The sequence below is a fragment of the Zalophus californianus genome, chromosome 7 (assembly GCF_009762305.2).
Source record: "Zalophus californianus isolate mZalCal1 chromosome 7, mZalCal1.pri.v2, whole genome shotgun sequence".
NCBI lineage: Eukaryota > Metazoa > Chordata > Mammalia > Carnivora > Otariidae > Zalophus > Zalophus californianus.
Genome location: NC_045601.1, coordinates 126,938,228 through 126,956,379, shown reverse-complemented (window position 1 = coordinate 126,956,379; position 18,152 = coordinate 126,938,228). Strand labels below are relative to the sequence as shown.

Genomic DNA, 18,152 nt, shown 5'->3' with positions numbered 1-18,152 from the left:
TTTTGTTCTTTCAGTTAAGTGATTTCTTGTTTCATACAGTTTAAGCTTTGTTCTTAAAAGCTAAAATATTTGGCCTTAAATAATATTATATATATATAAAATAAATAAAACTATTTTAAAAATAGTTTTTCAGGGTTTTTGGTGGGGCAAGTGGTAAGAGGGGGTTTTTTTCTTGGGCTCAAAAGCATCGTTACACACATCTGTTACTGTTTTTTGCTGAAGTAAAATGCTGCTTGAGGCCCTTGAGGAATTTGGAGCCATTTTCCCAAAAGCCAAATGACTCTAGAATGCTATCTTACTCTGTTTCTCATTTATCTGCTTCTGTGCTGGGCAGGTGATGGAGCTTTTTAGACTTACTGTTAAGGTAGGCAGAGTTGGCTGCCTTCCTGGAGTCCAATTGCTATGTGTTGAAACAGGCATTGCAGGTCTTCTGCAGCTCTTTTTCATGTATTCTACTTAAAACTCTGCTACAGGTGGTTGAAATTGTTGTGAAATGCTGATTACTGACTTCAGTCTTCATAGTAACTGCTACATTCACACAGATGGCTATTCAATTCTTTTTTTTTTTTTGTTAGAACAACTCACCAAAATAAAATTCCGGTTTATTGTTGGACAACATTGTTTCACACATACATCAAACAGGCCAAAAAAAATAAACAGCAACTTCATAGACAAAAAAGGAAAAAAAAAGAAACTTTTATCTTTGGCCTTTTTAACCATCTCATACAAACCAACTACTTATAGTACAGCTAAGTACATACACAAAAAAAGTTACTGGAATGCTCGGAATAAGATTTTTTTGTTTTTGCTTTTTTTTTATAATTTTTTTTCTCCTTTGAGATTATAATGAACATGGTCACACCACAAGTAAAGTCAGAAGTAGGATGACAGAAAAAAAAAAGTGGCTGCTCAATTCTAAAGTAATTTTGGGGGCACCTGGGTGTCCCAGTCGGTTAAGTGTCTGCCTTCGGCTTGGGTTATGATCTCAGGGTCCTGGGATTGAGCCCCACGTCAGGCTTCCTACTAAGTGGGGAGTCTGCTTTTCCCTCTCCCTCTGCCGCTCCCCCTGCGTGTGCTTTTGCTCTCTCAAATAAATAATCTTAAAAAAATAAATGTACATTTTGAGGAGTGCCTGGGTTGGTTAAACGCCCAACTCTTGATCTCAGCTCAGGTCTTGATCTCAGTTTGAGCCCCACGTGGAGCCTACTTAAAAGTACTTTTTGAATCCTCAAAGATCATATTCAGTGTATTTATTTTAAAGTATCTAGTAATTGGTCAGTTGCATAAAGGCAATAGTTTTAGTCTAACCTTTCTGAAATCTGATGAAAGTTGTAGGCTTTCGCCATCACAGAAATGCTTCTATGCTCAATTTCGGGTAAGTTGAGCCCCCCAAACACATCATTAACTAACCTATCTTAATAAAGTACTGAGGTCAGTTTTCATGTGATTTGCAAACTCAGTCTTAATATTTCATAGTCACTAACTCTATATTTTTTAAAAAGAATTTAGCTGCTAAATATTCTTGATAAACATTTATTGTGTATTTTTAAAATATAGTTATGGTGATCTGGCAGTTTTAGAAAATAAAAATTAAGATCTTCTAGGTAACTATTTTTTTATACCATTGTTCATGAAATGCTTACAAAATAAACCCCATACTTTTGGTGTTAATATTTTTTCCAGCCCTTTTTTTTTTTTTAAAGCTGGAAAAGTAATTATAATTTGTAGCTCTTACCATGAAGGGCTTAACTTCCTACACGTAAAGTGCTCCTAGAAATAAAAAAAGTAGTGGTCAGAGAAGAAGATAGCCTTCCTGAAAGAAACACAGGTGACTCCTCGTACTGGATAGGAGTAGAAACTCACCACCAATTTAGCTTTTGTGTAATAGAACCCACTAGGAATCTAATGTAAGGAGATAAAAAGAAAAAAGTATACAAAGTAGGCTTGTGTATGCAGGATGGTTTGGTTCTGTCTAAAAATTTCCTTTAACCTGCTGTTCGTTCCAGCTAAATTTATGAAATTGCCAAAAATTATGCAAACTGCATGGCCGCATTTATAAATATTAATTTGTAGCCAGTATAGGTGTTTTTAAGCTGCAAATTTCATACCTTTGACACTATTTCTAAAGCATTTACTTATGCACGTATAAACATATTAAATTGTAGAATTTAAGATTTTGCTTGGTGGCTTCAGGATTCGAGTAACCGAGATTAAACCTTTTCCCACCCTGATCACACAAAGTTTCATTTGAATTGAGTTACTTCTTGAAGGATTATTTTAAAGGTTAGTTTAACAACTTATACTAGATAAGAGGCATTTATTACTAGGGTATTTTTTGCACATGTTCTTTTTTTTTTTTTTAAACTTAGTGGTAGGGGCTCCTGGGTGGCTCCGTTGGTTAAGCAACTGCCTTTGGCTTAGGTCATGATCCTGCATGATCCTGGAGTCCCGGGATCGAGTCCTGCATTGGGCTCCCTGCTCAGCAGGGAGTCTGCTTCTCCCTCTGACCCTCTCATGCTCTCTCTCTCTTTCTCATTCTCTCTCTCTCATTCTCTCTCTCTCAAATAAATAAAAATAAATAAACTTAGTAAAGTTGAAGAAAAATGCCTTTTAAAGGTCTTTTGAATCCATCATATTTACTATAAGCAAGTTAAAACTTTCTCTTTTCTTCCAGATAAAGCTTCACCAAGAAGGTTGCCCAGGAAACGGGCACAGAAGAGATCAGTGGGATCTGATGAGTAAATGTCCCTTTGTGCAACAATTCAGTCTTTACTTAACCTGCCCTAATGTTTTTCGGCCTGATGGGAGTTAGTGCAGAGAAGCCATATCACCATAGAAGGCAACTACTGCTTATGTGTGGACTGAGCCATCAGAGTCTGTGGCGATAATATTACTGAAAATGCACTGCATTCATTTTTCTAAAGTAACAAATTTGGGTTTTTTTAAGCCATTAAAATCTATGTGTGTGCGTGTGTATGTCTGTGAGCAGTTGGTGTTACCAGAATCATTGTTGAACTACCTGAAGCCTGCCTTTAGAATACTAAATATAATGCTGTTATCTCTTTTTGACATTTTCTGATATTTCCCCCAAAACTCAATATTTGTTCAATATGATGGTCAATGTCCTCCCTTAGACTGTTTTAAAGAAAACAGTTTTGTTTCTTTCTTAGAATTGCTCAAATCCAGTTGATGGCGCAAATTAGTATTTTGTTACTGTTGCTCTTTTACAACTAGTATTCTAAAGGCACAAACAGGAGTAGCTGCTTTTTAGCAATAGAACTGTTTTGGTATTTTGCTGCTGTTTACTATAATGCGCACCTTCAGAAAACTTCCCAAATGAGTCCAAGGAATTTGGGGATTTCTAGCAACAAAATTGTGAAGCATGAGAATTCTGCTGATTTTGATATATAAAACCACCTCACCCTCTTTTTCTTTTTTTACTTTTTTTTTTTTTTTTTAAGAAACTGGTACATTTGTGGGACCTGAGTTGTGTTACCCATTGTTGTTTTATTTCTGACCCACTTAGTTCTTTTTGTTTTTTTTAATCATTTTTTCCTTAATAGGAGTATCTTGCTTAAGAAAAATTGTCTGTGTCTATAGACTAAGCAAAAAGTCAGTTTATAGGGGCAGAGATATATTACAAGTAATACTAATCTGTAAAAAAAAAAAAAGAAAAAAGCTGGCTATTTTTTTAAGTAGTTAACCAGTTGGTTTTTATCTAATCTTTTGGGTATTTTGTTCAGAAAAACTTTTTTAAATAGTTAATCTGAAGAATTCCAAAATTTTAAGCACTTAAGATCTCAGAACCAAAATTAAATTGGACTTTATAAAATCCTGTTAGAGTCACTCTTGTCCTAGGTAGTAAATTAAGTTTGGCATTATTGTCAGACTAGATAAAGGGTAAAGTAAAATAGTATGAACAGATAAGAGGCCTTTCCCCTCTGCTTTTAAGCCATATTCTCCCACATATATTTTGTAAAGAAATGGTAAATGAAATTCTAGTGGCTATTTAATTCCTGATCTGTCTTAATACAATGAACTGACCCCTCCCCCCTCGTCTTTATAATCCCCACCCATGCCCACATGAAACCACAGCAAAACAAGACACACAAACAAAAAATCTTACCAAGTTCTTTTAAGTATTTAAACATCTGAGCCAAAGCCTATGACAATAGAATAGAAGTTATTATTGTATAGTTGTTAATCACTTTGCAAGTAGGGGCTAAGGTGTCAAATTATCTATATTGGCGTTGCTGAACTATAAACATTCTATACCTGTAATATAAAGTGTTTGAGTTTTTAATTGGGCTGTATGATCAGTAGCTTATTTTGAAAAAGCTCTATGAGCTGTAAAAACTGCATGTTTTTTGTTTAATGTAATATAGGAGACCCTCCTATATTCCTTCTCAAGGAATATATTTCAAAACATTGTTTTGTGAATTCCTAAGTTTGTGAAACTATTAGAACATAACGCAGTGAGGTGTAATTACAAAATTTAAATGGTTTCTAGACAGTTTCATTGACTACTCGGTGGTACTTAGGCATTGGCAAAGCCACACTGAGTTACAGGTGCCAGCCCGTCTGACTCCTAAGGAATTTGCCTTACATGCTAGCCTTTCCACTGCTGAGGTTCAAATTAGTGCCTCAGAAAACATTTGTCATGTTTTATTTTTTAGCATCGATTGGGAACAGTTGAAAACTTAAATCCTCAACTGCCAGGGTCTTCTATAGTATCAGTATGTGTTTAGCAGAAAACTAACTCCGTAATGAATGGAATTCAATTCCACACATGGTTTGTTCAAGCACACTTAATAAGTAGCCTATTTTTTAAATGTCTTTTTTAAATGTAAATATTTGGATGAAGTTTTTAAAGTTTGTTTTGATATATTCATTTGCTACACCAACCATGGTTTCAGAATTCACCTTTTGAGCTAATTGGTTTCAGAATCTGTAAAATGAACGAAGAATCTTGTGTATCAAACCTGTCACGCAGACATGTGAGAATAATGTGTTCATAAAGCATGGATCTTGCTTTCGTTGTATAGCTTCATCATTCATTTCATGGTCTTATGTAGTGAGTGACTTTTCAGACTACCCCTGCCCTCTGAAGTGTTGTCTGAGCAGGGTGCTGGGGTGGGAATGGGACCTGCAAGATCCTGAGGAAGATAGAAGTCAGAAGAAAAGGAACATGGACTTGATTTTATAAAGTAGTTTTTAAATAAGTTTCAGAAAATAGTGACTTTGATAGGAGGAAAAAGCAAATTTAGATCTTAAAAAAAAAAAAACCCAACATTAAAAAGCCACTGCCTGAAAGGTGTATTTGCAGTGCATTAGCCTATATTTGTCTTTGCCTCTATTGAGGAGTAGTTAATGGTGGTAATGTGACCTTGAAATCTTTGTTTAATGACTGAACATTATTTTGGAGATACAGTAGTAGGTAAATGTAATATGTCAGTCTCTCATACAGCATTCATCTTTTTTGATACAATGATATCCATACCCTTGGTTTGAAGAAAAAAGAAACTTGGTTAGTGCATTTAAATAATGATGTAATTTTTTTTTTTTTTTTTTTTTTTTTTACCTTGAACTTGGCAATACACATTGTCTCTCCAGGATTTTGATAGGTTACAATCCTTGGTTTTTCTTTATTTTAGTTCCAAAATTAGATGTTAGCTTAAATTTAAAAATTTAAGTCTGTATTTCCACGTACACTTGAAATAATTTGCCACATTTTTGGACAGCATCATTTATAGCTGTAAAATCAATACATTTGTTCTGGTTTTACTAAATAAAATCCTACTTTGAACTAATATCTCCAGCTTAGTGAAGAGCAGCCTGACCTGTCGGGCCCTCACTACTAGCATAAAGTAGAGTATTAGGATAGTACGAGGCAAGAACAGAACTGACCTGCAGACTTCTCAACAGTTTTCTTTACGCCTCTTACAGAACTGTACCAGTTAATATTTGTATGATTTTATTTGTTTACACAAAAGCCTAGACTTTCATAGTAATTAATTCTATATGTAATCTGAAGTTCTGGAGTTTTCCCTTTTTCAGACTTTGGAATTATTTCTTGAGGTTCTGGTACCATTTAGCTGCTTTTTTAGAAAAGGAATTCATTTATTAATAACATCAGCCATGGATTGTGTTCTCTTGGGCCTTTCCATTCATCTTCTAATAAACCTTCATAGCAACTGAAGGAAGGTGATTCTCACTTTATAGGTGGAAAAAACAAAACCTCCTGAATTTTAAGTAGCTTGCGTAAGGTGTTACATATTGAATTTAGATTCAGAGCTTTTTCTAAAACTCCCACATTCTTTCCCCTGCACCATGTTTAAGATGGAAATTTTATAAAACCAAGCATTTGGGCAGCTTACAAATACTTGGTTTTCCAGAATTAAGCAACTGAAAAGTTCCAATAAACTCAGTACTTATTATCTGTATTTGTACTATACAGTAGGATATAAATGCCACTCAACTCCAGAATACTATGAAATAACCCCAGTGAGTCTTCTGAGCTGTTATAAATCAATTTGTGTGTTTGTGGTGTATACATATAATTTGAAATTTTTTATATACTTCAGTTATCCACGGTACCCTATTTAATCTTGATAATGACACCTCTTTAAATACCCTTGATTAACAAAATCATGGTCTTCAAAAACATTTTAAGATTGATAGTTTGGCTGGATTTTCAAGTTTTAAAGGGTTGAAGATTCATCTTCATGTTAAAAGATGAGAGTGAAGTACAGTTGACCTCTGAACGGGTTTGAACTGCATGGGTCCACTTATACATTGATTTTTTTCAATAAATACAGTTCTGTAAATGTATTTCCTCTTACGATTTTCTTAATCTTTTTTTCTAGCTTTATTGTAAGGATATCGTATATAATATATATACAAAATATGTGTTAATCAACTATATTACTGCTAATGGTTCTGGTCAACAGTAGGCTCTTAGTAGTTACGTTTTTGAGGAGTCAAAAGTTGTATGTGGATTTTTGACTGCGCCGGAATCAGCGCCCCGAAGCCCGCATTCAAGGGTCAACTGTACTTGTTCTTGGGTTATACAACTACACAAAACTGGGATTGTAGATTAGGCTTCTGTCTTCTTTCTGTTCAAGTGTGGATGTCCCTTAAGAGGCACCATGGAGCATTAGAAAAGAAAAAACAATATCCTCTAGAAAACTTGAAGATCAACCCTTACGTAGATTTTTGTTATAGTACCTGTGACGATCTGTCGCCTTGGGTGATATGTCTGTCTCTCTGCGGATTGTGAGTTCTGCATCTTATTTGCGTTTTATCCCCAGTTTCTAGCTTGCAGTTTTCATGTGGAAGCCTTATCACAAGTGTTTAAAGAAAGAATGAGAAAATGTGGGCCAGTTTTCTTTTGTCATTCTTCCATGGGATTGTGTTTAGACGTGTTCCTGATGATAACCCAGTATCATTGGTAATTCTCTGAGGTTGAACAAAGATGGTATGGTTTGCTAGCCTTTGGATTGGGAATGTAGTCTACCCTGGCCACTAAAGTGTGACCTTGAGAAGGCAGCTCATCTGTGGAGTCTTGATGTGTTCTTTTTAAATTGAGAGATACTTGAAGTGCCCCAAATTGTTACCTCCAAACCCTTAATACAATGTTATTAAGTGATTCTTAAATTTAGTTAGCAAACCCAGAAAAAACTAAGGTATATAATGGACTCCTCTGTGGCTGCCTGGATTCAAATTCCAGCTCTCTCAGAGTCAAGTTACATCATCTCATTGACTTCAGTTTTGGGTGCCTACCTTTTAGAGTTGTGAGCTGTTCAGAACTTTGGCGCATCGGAAGCTATGTAAGTGATCGCTACTGCTGTTGTAAAGCTCCATATTGTTGTAACATCCCGTGAAGCATATGAGTGGGAGGTGTATATGGTACTTTTTGGGCTTAAACATGGATAGTAGTTAAATTCTGTAGAGGAAAGCTAAATAATGGTATTTTTTTTTTAGCTAAAGAGTGAAAGTCTTAAGATGGACATGTAATGTGGCTAGCTGTCTGGATATAATAAGGAACCAGAGCAATAGGGCTGCCAAGGAGAGTTTTATTGTAATCTATTAGAGCCTGCCCATCAAACTGAGAAATCTGTTTCAGAACACTTGGGGCGGCTGCCATGTTTTTCCAGTGATGGCATTGCTGCTCAAAACATCTTTTTAAATTCCTCCCAGAATTTCTTTGAGCTTCACACAGGGCTACCCAAAGAGAATCAGTCTTATTTGTGTATTTTCAGAAATCCATTTGATCGTCTTAGATTTGTCAAAATAGGTGCTGAGGTTCTAAAAGCATGTTAGGAGTATGAGAAATATTTTCATCAAGCATAGTGTTCACATTGAGCAGGTATATCAAACATCTGCTCTGTGTTCTGCCACATACATTCTTATTTAATCCTCACAACTACCCTAGTTAAGCCCATTATCCATGATGCAACCACTTCAAGGAGCCCAGAGGTACCCATGGTGCAGATTTGGTCCATTGCTGTCTCCAGCTTTGTTGGAACAAGACCTGTGAATTCTCGGACAGGGAGCACCTTCACATTCACACACAAAATCTACCTACCTGTGTTCTAGTTGCATCGCTTAGGATTTGCTTGATATTTTCTCTGAGGTTGATACCTTCTTATTTTCTTGTGCTATCACAGCCAAAAGTCAAGATAGATTTATCAATACTCTGGACAGTGGCTCTTTTAAGAGGACCTGCTGCCATCATCCGAGGTAAAAGATTTAAAGTTGTTGGTCCTCAGTACACATAAAAACAGGACTTCATTCCTTGAACTCTCCTGAGCAGTTTATTATTAGAGTCACGTGTATTTTAAGGTCTTGTATTTAATACCTCAAACTGTTCATAATCGAGTGAGCTTTTCATGGCCAAAAATACTGGTTATGTATCTCCATTCGCCACTGCAAGCTGCCAGCACTCTGTGTCTCCCCTCAGCGGAGAAACAAGATCTAGAGCAGGCTGTGGTCGGCCTGTCCTGAAGCCGTCTGCAGAGATGGTAGTGGCAGAAGGAGGACCCCACGCGGTAGTCTTGAGAGTGGCCTAGCTTGACTCCTTAGTTGAATTCCACCTGGGCAACCCACATCTGGTTTAGACTGAAGCCTCTACCTGGGAGTAATCTCCTTTCGGGAACCACTGGTAAGATCCTGTGACCCTTTGGTCACTATGGTGACTTTTCACGTGGCTGATGGCCTGATAGTCTGGTTTCAAGGAAAAATCCTGGATGGGCTGTCTGCACAAGGCGTTCAGAGCTGTTACAGGGCCTTCTTCATTGTCATCAATCCTGTCTTTCAGATTCTTGAGACTAATGTCTGCAGATGTGCACCTCCTTTGCCATCGTCCTCACCATCTCTGACTTTTTTCCTTTCGTGCACACCTATACAAAAACCCTCCTGTCTTAAGTCTTTTGCATGATGCTCCTGCCCCTCTAACTGCATTCCTGTTCTGTTGTTTTCTCTCCTTGTCAAAGTATCTCTTAGGCTGTTGCCTTCTTTTTCTTCACTAGGCTTTCAGTCTTTGAAATTTCTTTCAATTTAGCTTCTGTCCCAGAAAGCTGTTCTTGGGATCTCATGGTTCCCTATTAGCCAGCCTTCTGCACTCGAATTCTCTGGCCTCGACCTGTGCGATTAACTCACTGACCACCAGCCTCCCCCAAAAGTCCCTCTTCACTTCTGTGATGCTCCTGCCTCCTTCTCTTCTCCCCACTGACAAACCCCAGACTCAGGCTCTTTACACTTCTCTCTCTACTCGCATTGGAGAGCTTTATCTGCTAACTGCTTATTACCTCAGCCCTCACTTATTTTCCTGGTGCCGTTCTAACTGCTTGAGACTCGTTTTCACTTAAACTTTCTATTGTAACCCCAAACAAACAAGTCACAAATATTTATTTCCCTCTGTAAATCTCCCCAATCTAACTTCTCACCATTCTCCAGTAACACGGCTCCCATTTGTCCAATATGAAATCTTAGTCCAAGTACAGTCATTTGCACATAAGCATTTAATAAATTCTTACTAATTTTAGCTCTGCTATGAGTTAAATTAGATTGCAGTTCTCTCCACTTCATAATCTAACAATTTCAGAACTTCAAAGACATCTGAACTCATTCATTATAGGCAAAATACCTCTGGTTCCAGGTATTTCTTTTTATATTTCCTAATTCATTGCAGGAGGTCTTGGGTCTGCTATTTTAATTCTAGTGCTTTCAAACTTGGAATGTGATTTCTGGCATATTATCATCAGGTTATTTATGACAGCTTTCTTCCTCAGGCTTTATTTGGTGGCTGTCTAAGGATGTTCTCTGGCTGTCATTCAGGACTATTTAATGAAAGTGGGCCTGATTAATCAATAACTTTTTTGTGCGCCTTTGAGAAATGTTCCTGCTCTACGAGTATCCGGAAATCACAGTTTTTCCAGTTTGGTAAACCCAAGAGTACCCCTCTTCTTTGTTACTTCCATTGGTCTAGCAAAACACACCTAAACCGGTCTGCTGTCCTGTAAAATGCATTTTTAAATTTACATATCCCTCCGTTAAAGCTGGTCTTGAAAGTATTTGTCCGCAGTACACCTAAAGTGGCACTGCATATTATTGCTAGGTCTGAAACGTTAGAAGCACAAAGTGAATCCGAAATACTAAGCAAAAAAAAGTAGTACAATATTGATCTTAATTTTCCCCTGGGATTTGCAAAAAAGAAAAAAGCCTCACACATTTTCTGCTTTTAAAATTCTGACATTTCAAGGAACAAAGTCTTGTTTTAGAATAAAGATGATTTAATATGACTTTTGTGCTGTTTGTCAACTAGTTCACTTTTCAGGTGATGGTCATAAGACACCCCTCCACCCAACACTCACACACATATTGAGAGTTTGGGTTCCCAGTAATTGTACAGACCACATATCCTGACCTTAATTTTACACATTTTTAAACAAGCAGAGAGGTGTCTTTGATTTAACTTCCTCATCTTTGTTGATGAGTCAGTACCTAGAATTTCCTTTTCAAGATTTATTGTAAGCGATAGAGCTGAATAAGTGTGTTCTTCATAAAAAAAGTATGGAGAGCTCCAAAAAACTTTGGAGATACAGTGTAGCTATGTAATGTTTTTAGTCTTTCCTAAAGGAAAAAATGAGGAATCAAAAAATATTAGGACAGTAAGAACAAGCATTTTTAATTTCTTGTCCACAATGCTTGGAACCACTCAGTATTAAATAAATGTCAGATTAGTCCCAAGTCCGAAGAGCAATATACATGCAAGATGCTAAAGCAGTTTTTGTGGTATGGTAGATTTTATTTCTCCTTTTCAAAAATGTTCAAAATGCTTCTATTTTATAATGGAGGAAATAAATGTTAAATTTATCTGAGCCTCCTACAATGAGTATGATAATCACAATGGTTGTGGGCAGCTTCGCTGTAGCTCAGAAAATGAGCCAATTTCAAAACCTTGGATGTATTGATTCACTTTACATATTCAGAGAAAATTGATAAGATTATTGGTGGAAAATCCTTGAGAGTATTTTTCCTTTTTTCCTTAAAGGAACTCCAGCTTCCCATGAGTTGTTTTTTTTTAATTAATCAACTACATCCGCAGCTGAGTTTGTGCCAGGCACTGTGTTGAGAGCGGCCCCTCCTGCCCCACCCTTTGCCTCCCAGTCCCTGGGCCCACGTTGACCAGTGAGTCCCGTCCTGTCCCTCGTCTGGCCTCCAGTCACACTCCCGTGAACATGGAGACCACCGTCGTCCGCGGGGATCGGCTCTTCCCCGGCCTCACCCCTCCTCTGCTGCCCCCCTGGCCCCCAGCCTTGGCCACGATTCCCTCCACCCAGGTCCCCGCCCACACGTGATCCTTACCTGCCCGTCCTCCCCGGCCCGCTGCCCTCGTCCGAGGAATCAACTCCAGCATCTGCGTGCCAGCACGGTTTCTAACTGTCCATCTACCCTCACCACGGCCTGAGACTACCTTGTTCTTCCGTTGTCTGTCACCCGTTGGAAGAATTGTATTTACCAGATCACCAAGTCTTAAAATAGTACCTGACACATGACAAATGTTTTAATAAATATGAATTATTATCCCAGCCATGCAGTGAAGTAGGTATATTCTCATTTTGTAAACGAGGAACCTGAATACACAAGTAACAGTGAAAACCTCTCAGTTACTAAGTGACAAAGCTGAGACCAGAGCGCAGACATGTCCGTGTCCAGAACCTTCACATGATCCTGTCTCCCTTGTGATATGGAAGGTTTCCAGGTGGGAGCCCGGTCACCATTCCCCGAAAACCCAGGAGAAAATAGGTTGAGTTGCTGTGCCCGAGTCTTGGCTTCATCTGTACAGACCCGCACAAGACTTCCAGGCTCATGTGGCAGACAACCACACCTGGAGGGTTGTAGAGAAGAGGCCAGAATGGCCTCTTGGTTGTACATTGCAGCTCCAGCAGGAAGCATTTGCCAACACAAAACTCAGGAGACTGGCAAGCAAGTGCCCAAGAATTGCTGTAAGTGTGGCTCATGTGAAATCCCGTAGGTGAGTTCTAGAAAAGGAAGTGAAACAATAGGGAAATCACAGCTGTAGCTTCAAAATGAAGTCAGTTCCCAAACTGAATCGTAACCTGAAATGTTTTTCGGTTAACATTTTTTGTATAACTTAGCAAATTATAGCAAGTTGAGACAATTCAGTAAGCTATCGTAGGTGTTCAAAAGCTGCTCACCAGCCATTAGAAGATCACCGTGAGGAAAGACTGAAGAAGATAGAAGTACAAGCCCCGTTCAAGTGGTATTTCATGTCAAGAGACTAGCTGTGTTAAGATCCTTTTGATTACTAAGTTTGTAATAAGGGAGTAATTACTTGCTTCTGTGTTTTGGGTTTTGTAATTTTAAATCAGTAGTACTCTTCTTCTAGAATTCTCCAAATGATAGGAAAACCCTTGACAGTGTAACCGTTATTCCCAGGCCAGCCTTGATACCTGTCTGCATGGGTGTGTTTTGCTGCCCTCTGCTGCTAACAGTTGGTACAGCAGCGAAGGGTTCCTTAGCAGGGCTGCCCCTTGGCATTGCTAGAAAAGGTGAAGAAGGACTGGGAAGAAGACAAGTCTGTGTTAGGCATTTTTCTCTCCTAAAGCAAACTACTGCTCCAGCTGATGCAACCCAAACAGCCTTTGTACTCCACCCCCCACCCCAAACGAAGCATCAAATTAAAGTGAAAAATACTGCTTTTGCTAAGATGTCAGTGAAATGATTCGGATTTTTAAGTTATTTGAATGATCCTGTCAGTGGAACGATGAATGCTGTACAAGACAGCCCTGTGCGTCGCCTGTGGTGCTGGCCAACCACCCCTCTGCTTCGCCTCCGTCACACACACACACGTTTACTTGAGATGAACTAATCAAATATTTTCACTTGGACATCCATGCAATGAGATGGTTAATAGCTATTGGAATTCGATTTTGTTTGACTCAAGGCTCACCCATTTAGTGGCTGGATAACCTTAAACAAGCCACTTACCTGGTCTCAGCCTGCTTCTGTAAAATGGGATAATAGTACTAGAGTTATTAGTTACTAATATTCAGTGAATATTTACATAGCCTCCCTATATGTCAAGTGTCCAGCTTTTTGCCCAGTGCAAGACTCTCTTCCGTCACCCCCCCCGCTACGGACGCCTCTGCTGGACCAGGCTCCCACTCCCATCCTTGGACAGCTCAACTATTAGACAATTCTTTCTTCAACCCAAATCAGCCTCCTCGTGGTCTGTGTCCCAGTTCTGTTCTCCAGATGATCTTAGAAAAAAAATCTGCTTGCTTTCCCTTATGATAGATAGTCCACGTATTTGAAGAGACCTTCCTTTGTTGAAAGGCATCTTTTATGCAGGTTAAAGTAAAAAGTAGTAATAACCACTTCAACCTGTCTGGATTTTTTTTCTAAAATATTCCCGTAATTTTTTTTCCCAAGGGAACACTGTCTTTATTATGATGGGAAACACCTAGCTACTTAAAATCTTACATGCTTTATTGAATAATGTAAGGGTCCAAAATAATTGTCATTAAGGATGGGAAGAATTGCCCTTTGTTCTCTCCCTCCAAAATGCATCACTTCAACAGTTATTTGCCCTCAGGCGGCATTCACAAATGCAAATTGCCCAGAAGATTGCAGGGGCGAGGCGCGCTTAAAGTGCAGTGTTCAGGGCGTCGTGCCCAGCACTTCTGACTCTTGCTCTGGGCTGGGGCCCAGGAATCTGTATTTTGATAATGAGCATACCCAGTGCTCCCGCATACTGCGGCATGCCCCAGGAGAGCCTGGGGTCCCACGAAGGCGTTGCCTGGTGCAAAGTAATGAGCCCATCTGCCCTGTTGCCTCTGGGAGCCCCTGACTTGCTGAATGGCAGGATGGCATTTACTGTACCACAGACAGCGATGCTTTGCCAGGCCCTGAGTGCTCTCCTGCTTGTACAGAGATGGGGCTGCTTCACTTGTCCCTTCCTATCGTTCCTGCCCTCTTGCTGGATGCCCCAGAGGGCAGCTGAAGGCGGCAGAGCCTGACCCTTTGAGCACTTCCTGTGATCCAGGGACTCTTCTAGGCATTTTACTTGTGTTCACTCATGTCGTTGCCAGGGCCCCCTGCCCTATGAGAAAGGTTCTAATCCCATCGTGTTACAGCCAAAGAAATGGAGGCAGAGATCGAGAAAGCAAATTGCCCACTGTCACCCAGCTTTTGAGATAGCAAGGCCACCCAGGATTTGGACCCGGGCAGTACGATGCCCCAGCACCCTCACCTCTCCTGGGGCCGTCAGACCCACTGGCCAGACATCAGTGTCCCAAAGGCACCTCAAACTCAACATGGGAACTGGTCATTTCCTCCCTAAACCACTTTCTCCTTCAGTGTTTCCTGTCTCAGTGCAGTCACTGCCACAGGAAACTCCCTTTTTACAGGTACCCTCCCCCCACCTCTTACCACTCTCCTCTCAGCTCAGTTCCTGCACTTGACAAGCACAGCTGCCCCACATGGCGGCGGGGGGGCGGGGTACTGGCCATTGCCTGCAGTGCTGGGACAGCCCTGACCCAATGTCCTGCCAGGCTTAGTCCCTTCAAGCCCTCCCCTGCTTCAAACCTTGCCACAGTTCCCCACAGCCGGCAGGACCAAGACCCAATCCTCTACTGTACGCCTACACCTGACCTTCGAACCTGATCTCACTAGTCCTGACCTTGAACTTGAACTCCCCCCCCCCCCCCCCCCCGCCCCGGCTGAATTGCCTGTTTCCTGCGCAACCACACCCTTGCCACCCCCTGGCCCTCTCCTCAGATGGAGGATGCCGACACCCGGCTCCTTCCTGCTGGCTGAGCACCCAGCTTGGGGGTAGCCTTTCATTTTGATAGCATTTCAAACTTACAGGAAAGTTGCAAAATAGTACAAATTCCCTATAGCCTTAACCCTCACCCTGATCATTACTCGTTAACGTTCTGCCACATAGATACACACACACACACACACACACACACACGTACACTTTTGCTGACCTGTTTGAGAGTGAATTGCAGACATGCCCCTTTGCCCCGAACACACCGGTGTTTATGTCCTAACTACAAACACACGCTCTTACACAACCAAGTGACAGTTATCCAAGTCAGGAAATGTAACCCCGATGCGAGGTTTTCTAATCCACAAGCAATGGTCGGCTTCACGAATTGTCTCAGGGATGCTCGTAGATCACGAGTTATGTTTAGTTGTCACGTCTCCTTAATTTCTTTTAACCTGAAACCCCTTCCCTCAGTCTTTCCGGACTTTTAAAGCGTTCTTAAGGAGTATGGGCCTTGCAGAGTGTCCCCCAGCTAGAGCTTGTGTGCTATCTCCTTGTGAACAGATTTAGATTCTGCCTTTTTGGCAGGAACGGCACAGAAGTGACGTGGAACCTTCTCAGTGCAGTGAGTCAGGAGGCACCTGCTGCTGCTGGCTTGTCCCGTTAACTGCCCTTGTTGGTACTGATGACTTGGGAAAGGTAGGGTCTTAGTTTTCCAACTTCGGCTTTCAGGTCACCTCTTCGAAGGAAGCTTCCTTAGCCTTCCCTACTCCCCGTTCCAGGCACCCACAGTTAGGTCTGGGGTCGCTGTTCCCTTAAGGCCGTTCAGGGCGATTTGACTGAATCCTGGTGGTGGCATGCCTGTCCGCCCCCCTCCCCCCCACCCCGCGAGCTCCGGGAGAGCAAGGACCACCTCTTGCTCCGGGTCCAGGCCTGGCGCAGCGCAGGTTCTCCACGTACTGCTGAGTGAATGAAAGGATGAGTGAAAGGATCCGGGAGCTGGTTCACTTACAAAGCAAAAACCCCCCAGCTCTCTCCGCATCGGGCCTCGTGGCTTTTTCTGCGTTACTCGTGGAGCATGGCTAAGTGTTTTATTTCCGCGTACGCTGGGTTCTCCCCGAAAGCATGGAAGTCTCACTAAATCCCAGTCAAGAGGCACAGTGTTTATCCTTCCTCTGGAGGACTCCCAGGATGGATCAATTTAAGAAACTCTGAACCCCATGTTTAGATGTTCCCATTTGTTTCTTCCTGGGGGAAGGCTGGGCAGGGGGGAGAGTTTCTGGGTCTCTGATCAGGTGAAATATTTGGCCCCAACAAGCAGGAAGCATCGTGGGCCGGGGGGGGGGAGGCAGGCACACAGCCCTGTCACCTCTGGCCCCTCGCTGCACCGCGGGGTAGGATGTGATCCCAGGGCTGTCCTGAAGCCTCTCAGGAGGTCACTCTCTTCCTTTGTTGTTTCAGACGCAGGAGGAGGGAGACGCACTGATGCTTCATCAACCTCTCCTGCAGCCTCTGCCCTGTCCCCGTGTCCAGGGGCCAAGGCTGCACGCTCCGCCCAGGCTGCTGCAGGAAACCCCCCGGACGTGGGGGTCCTGGAGACTGGCCATCTTTCTGCACCGTTTTGCTCTCTGTGACGCCTAGGACCGCACCAACCCTGCTCAGCTGGATCCTCCCCCCGGCTCCCGCTGAAAAGTCACCGCCGGGAACGGCTGTGGGGCCAGGGCTTTGTGGCTTCTGACTAACAGCTCTTGGGCGATGTTTCTGGGTGGAGAGATCCTGGTAAATCGGGCCTCCCCTGTCAGCAGGTGGGATGGGGGCGGGGTTACCCGCCAGCGAGGACCAGGCGAACTGTAGGACCCAAGAAGCCGTAGATGGCTTCAGCTCAGCTTGCTGTTTCCCCATTACATAGACGGTGACCAAGCTCAGGAGACCGGCAGCTCTGGGTGAAGGGCACTCACCAGCTCCTGGGACAGGATGGTTGCGACACATACCTTAGCAGCTTCCAGTTTCATCTTAGGGAAATGGTCAAAGAGGAGCTGGGCCAGGAGGGCCCTCGCAGGGGGCTGGGCAACCTAGCACGTGGCAGGGCCTCGGGAGCAGGAAGCGCTGAGCAGCGCTCCCCGGGCACGCGAGTCCCCAAGCCTGATCAGTGAGTGGGGTCCCTCCACCAGCCCTGAGGCCTGCTTCCCGCGGGCTGGCGCTCCTAAGCGGCTCCGCCGGGCTCTTCCATGATGCTGGCACGAATTAAGTTGAATTGCATTGAGTTGAATTGGACTGAAATAAATTGAATTGAAAGGCCTACAAACAAGTATGACTCTCTTGCTGAGTGCCAGGCCCTGGGGGAATCGCAGACTCGTTGTAGGGTCCCGTCCACGCCAGCCGGGCCTGTCGCGGTAATCCTGCGGACTCGCCCTCCGGGGCTGGGGCTGAGAAGGGGCAGGGAGGGAACGGGAGGCTCCAGGAGGAGACGCTCTTTGAGCTGAGCTTTCAAGGACAGAGTGCGGACTTTGGAGAGAAGAGGATGAAGGCAAGAAGGACGTTACAGACCAGGGAGCCAAGCAGATGGTGTTTAAGGAACAGAAGAGAGATGGCAAAGAAGCCGATGAAAGCTGTCCAGCAGAGAGAGGACACAGACATCCACGTGCATAGACAGTCGCACAGAGAAAATGCCTCGCAATCGCCCAGAACATCCCCCACGCCTAACGCAGAATCCCAGGGAGCTGGCCCAGGAATCTGCATTCTGAACCCAGCGCTACAAGTGAATTCAAAGTTTGAGACTCGCCGTCAGGGGGTGGGGGCTGAGCCTCTGCTAAGTGATCAGTTCCGGTGTCAAGTGGCTAATTGTCACACT

General features: G+C 42.3%; 1 protein-coding gene across 2 annotated transcripts in view; it reads left to right on the top strand.

Moving 5' to 3' along the window:
* Positions 1-16,899, top strand: part of SSR1 (signal sequence receptor subunit 1) — a 37,855-nt gene extending 20,956 nt beyond the window's left edge. Inside the window, exons 8-9 of one of the 2 annotated variants that reach the window (XM_027602708.1) lie at positions 2,675-2,738; positions 16,763-16,899. In XM_027602708.1, the coding sequence (XP_027458509.1) occupies positions 2,675-2,738; positions 16,763-16,787 (89 nt within the window). In that variant the 3' untranslated portion in view covers positions 16,788-16,899. Of the gene's footprint in view, positions 1-2,674; positions 6,667-16,762 lie in introns of those variants that run through there. The other variant, XM_027602709.1, reaches the window with a different exon arrangement.
* Positions 16,900-18,152: the final 1,253 nt, after the last annotated feature.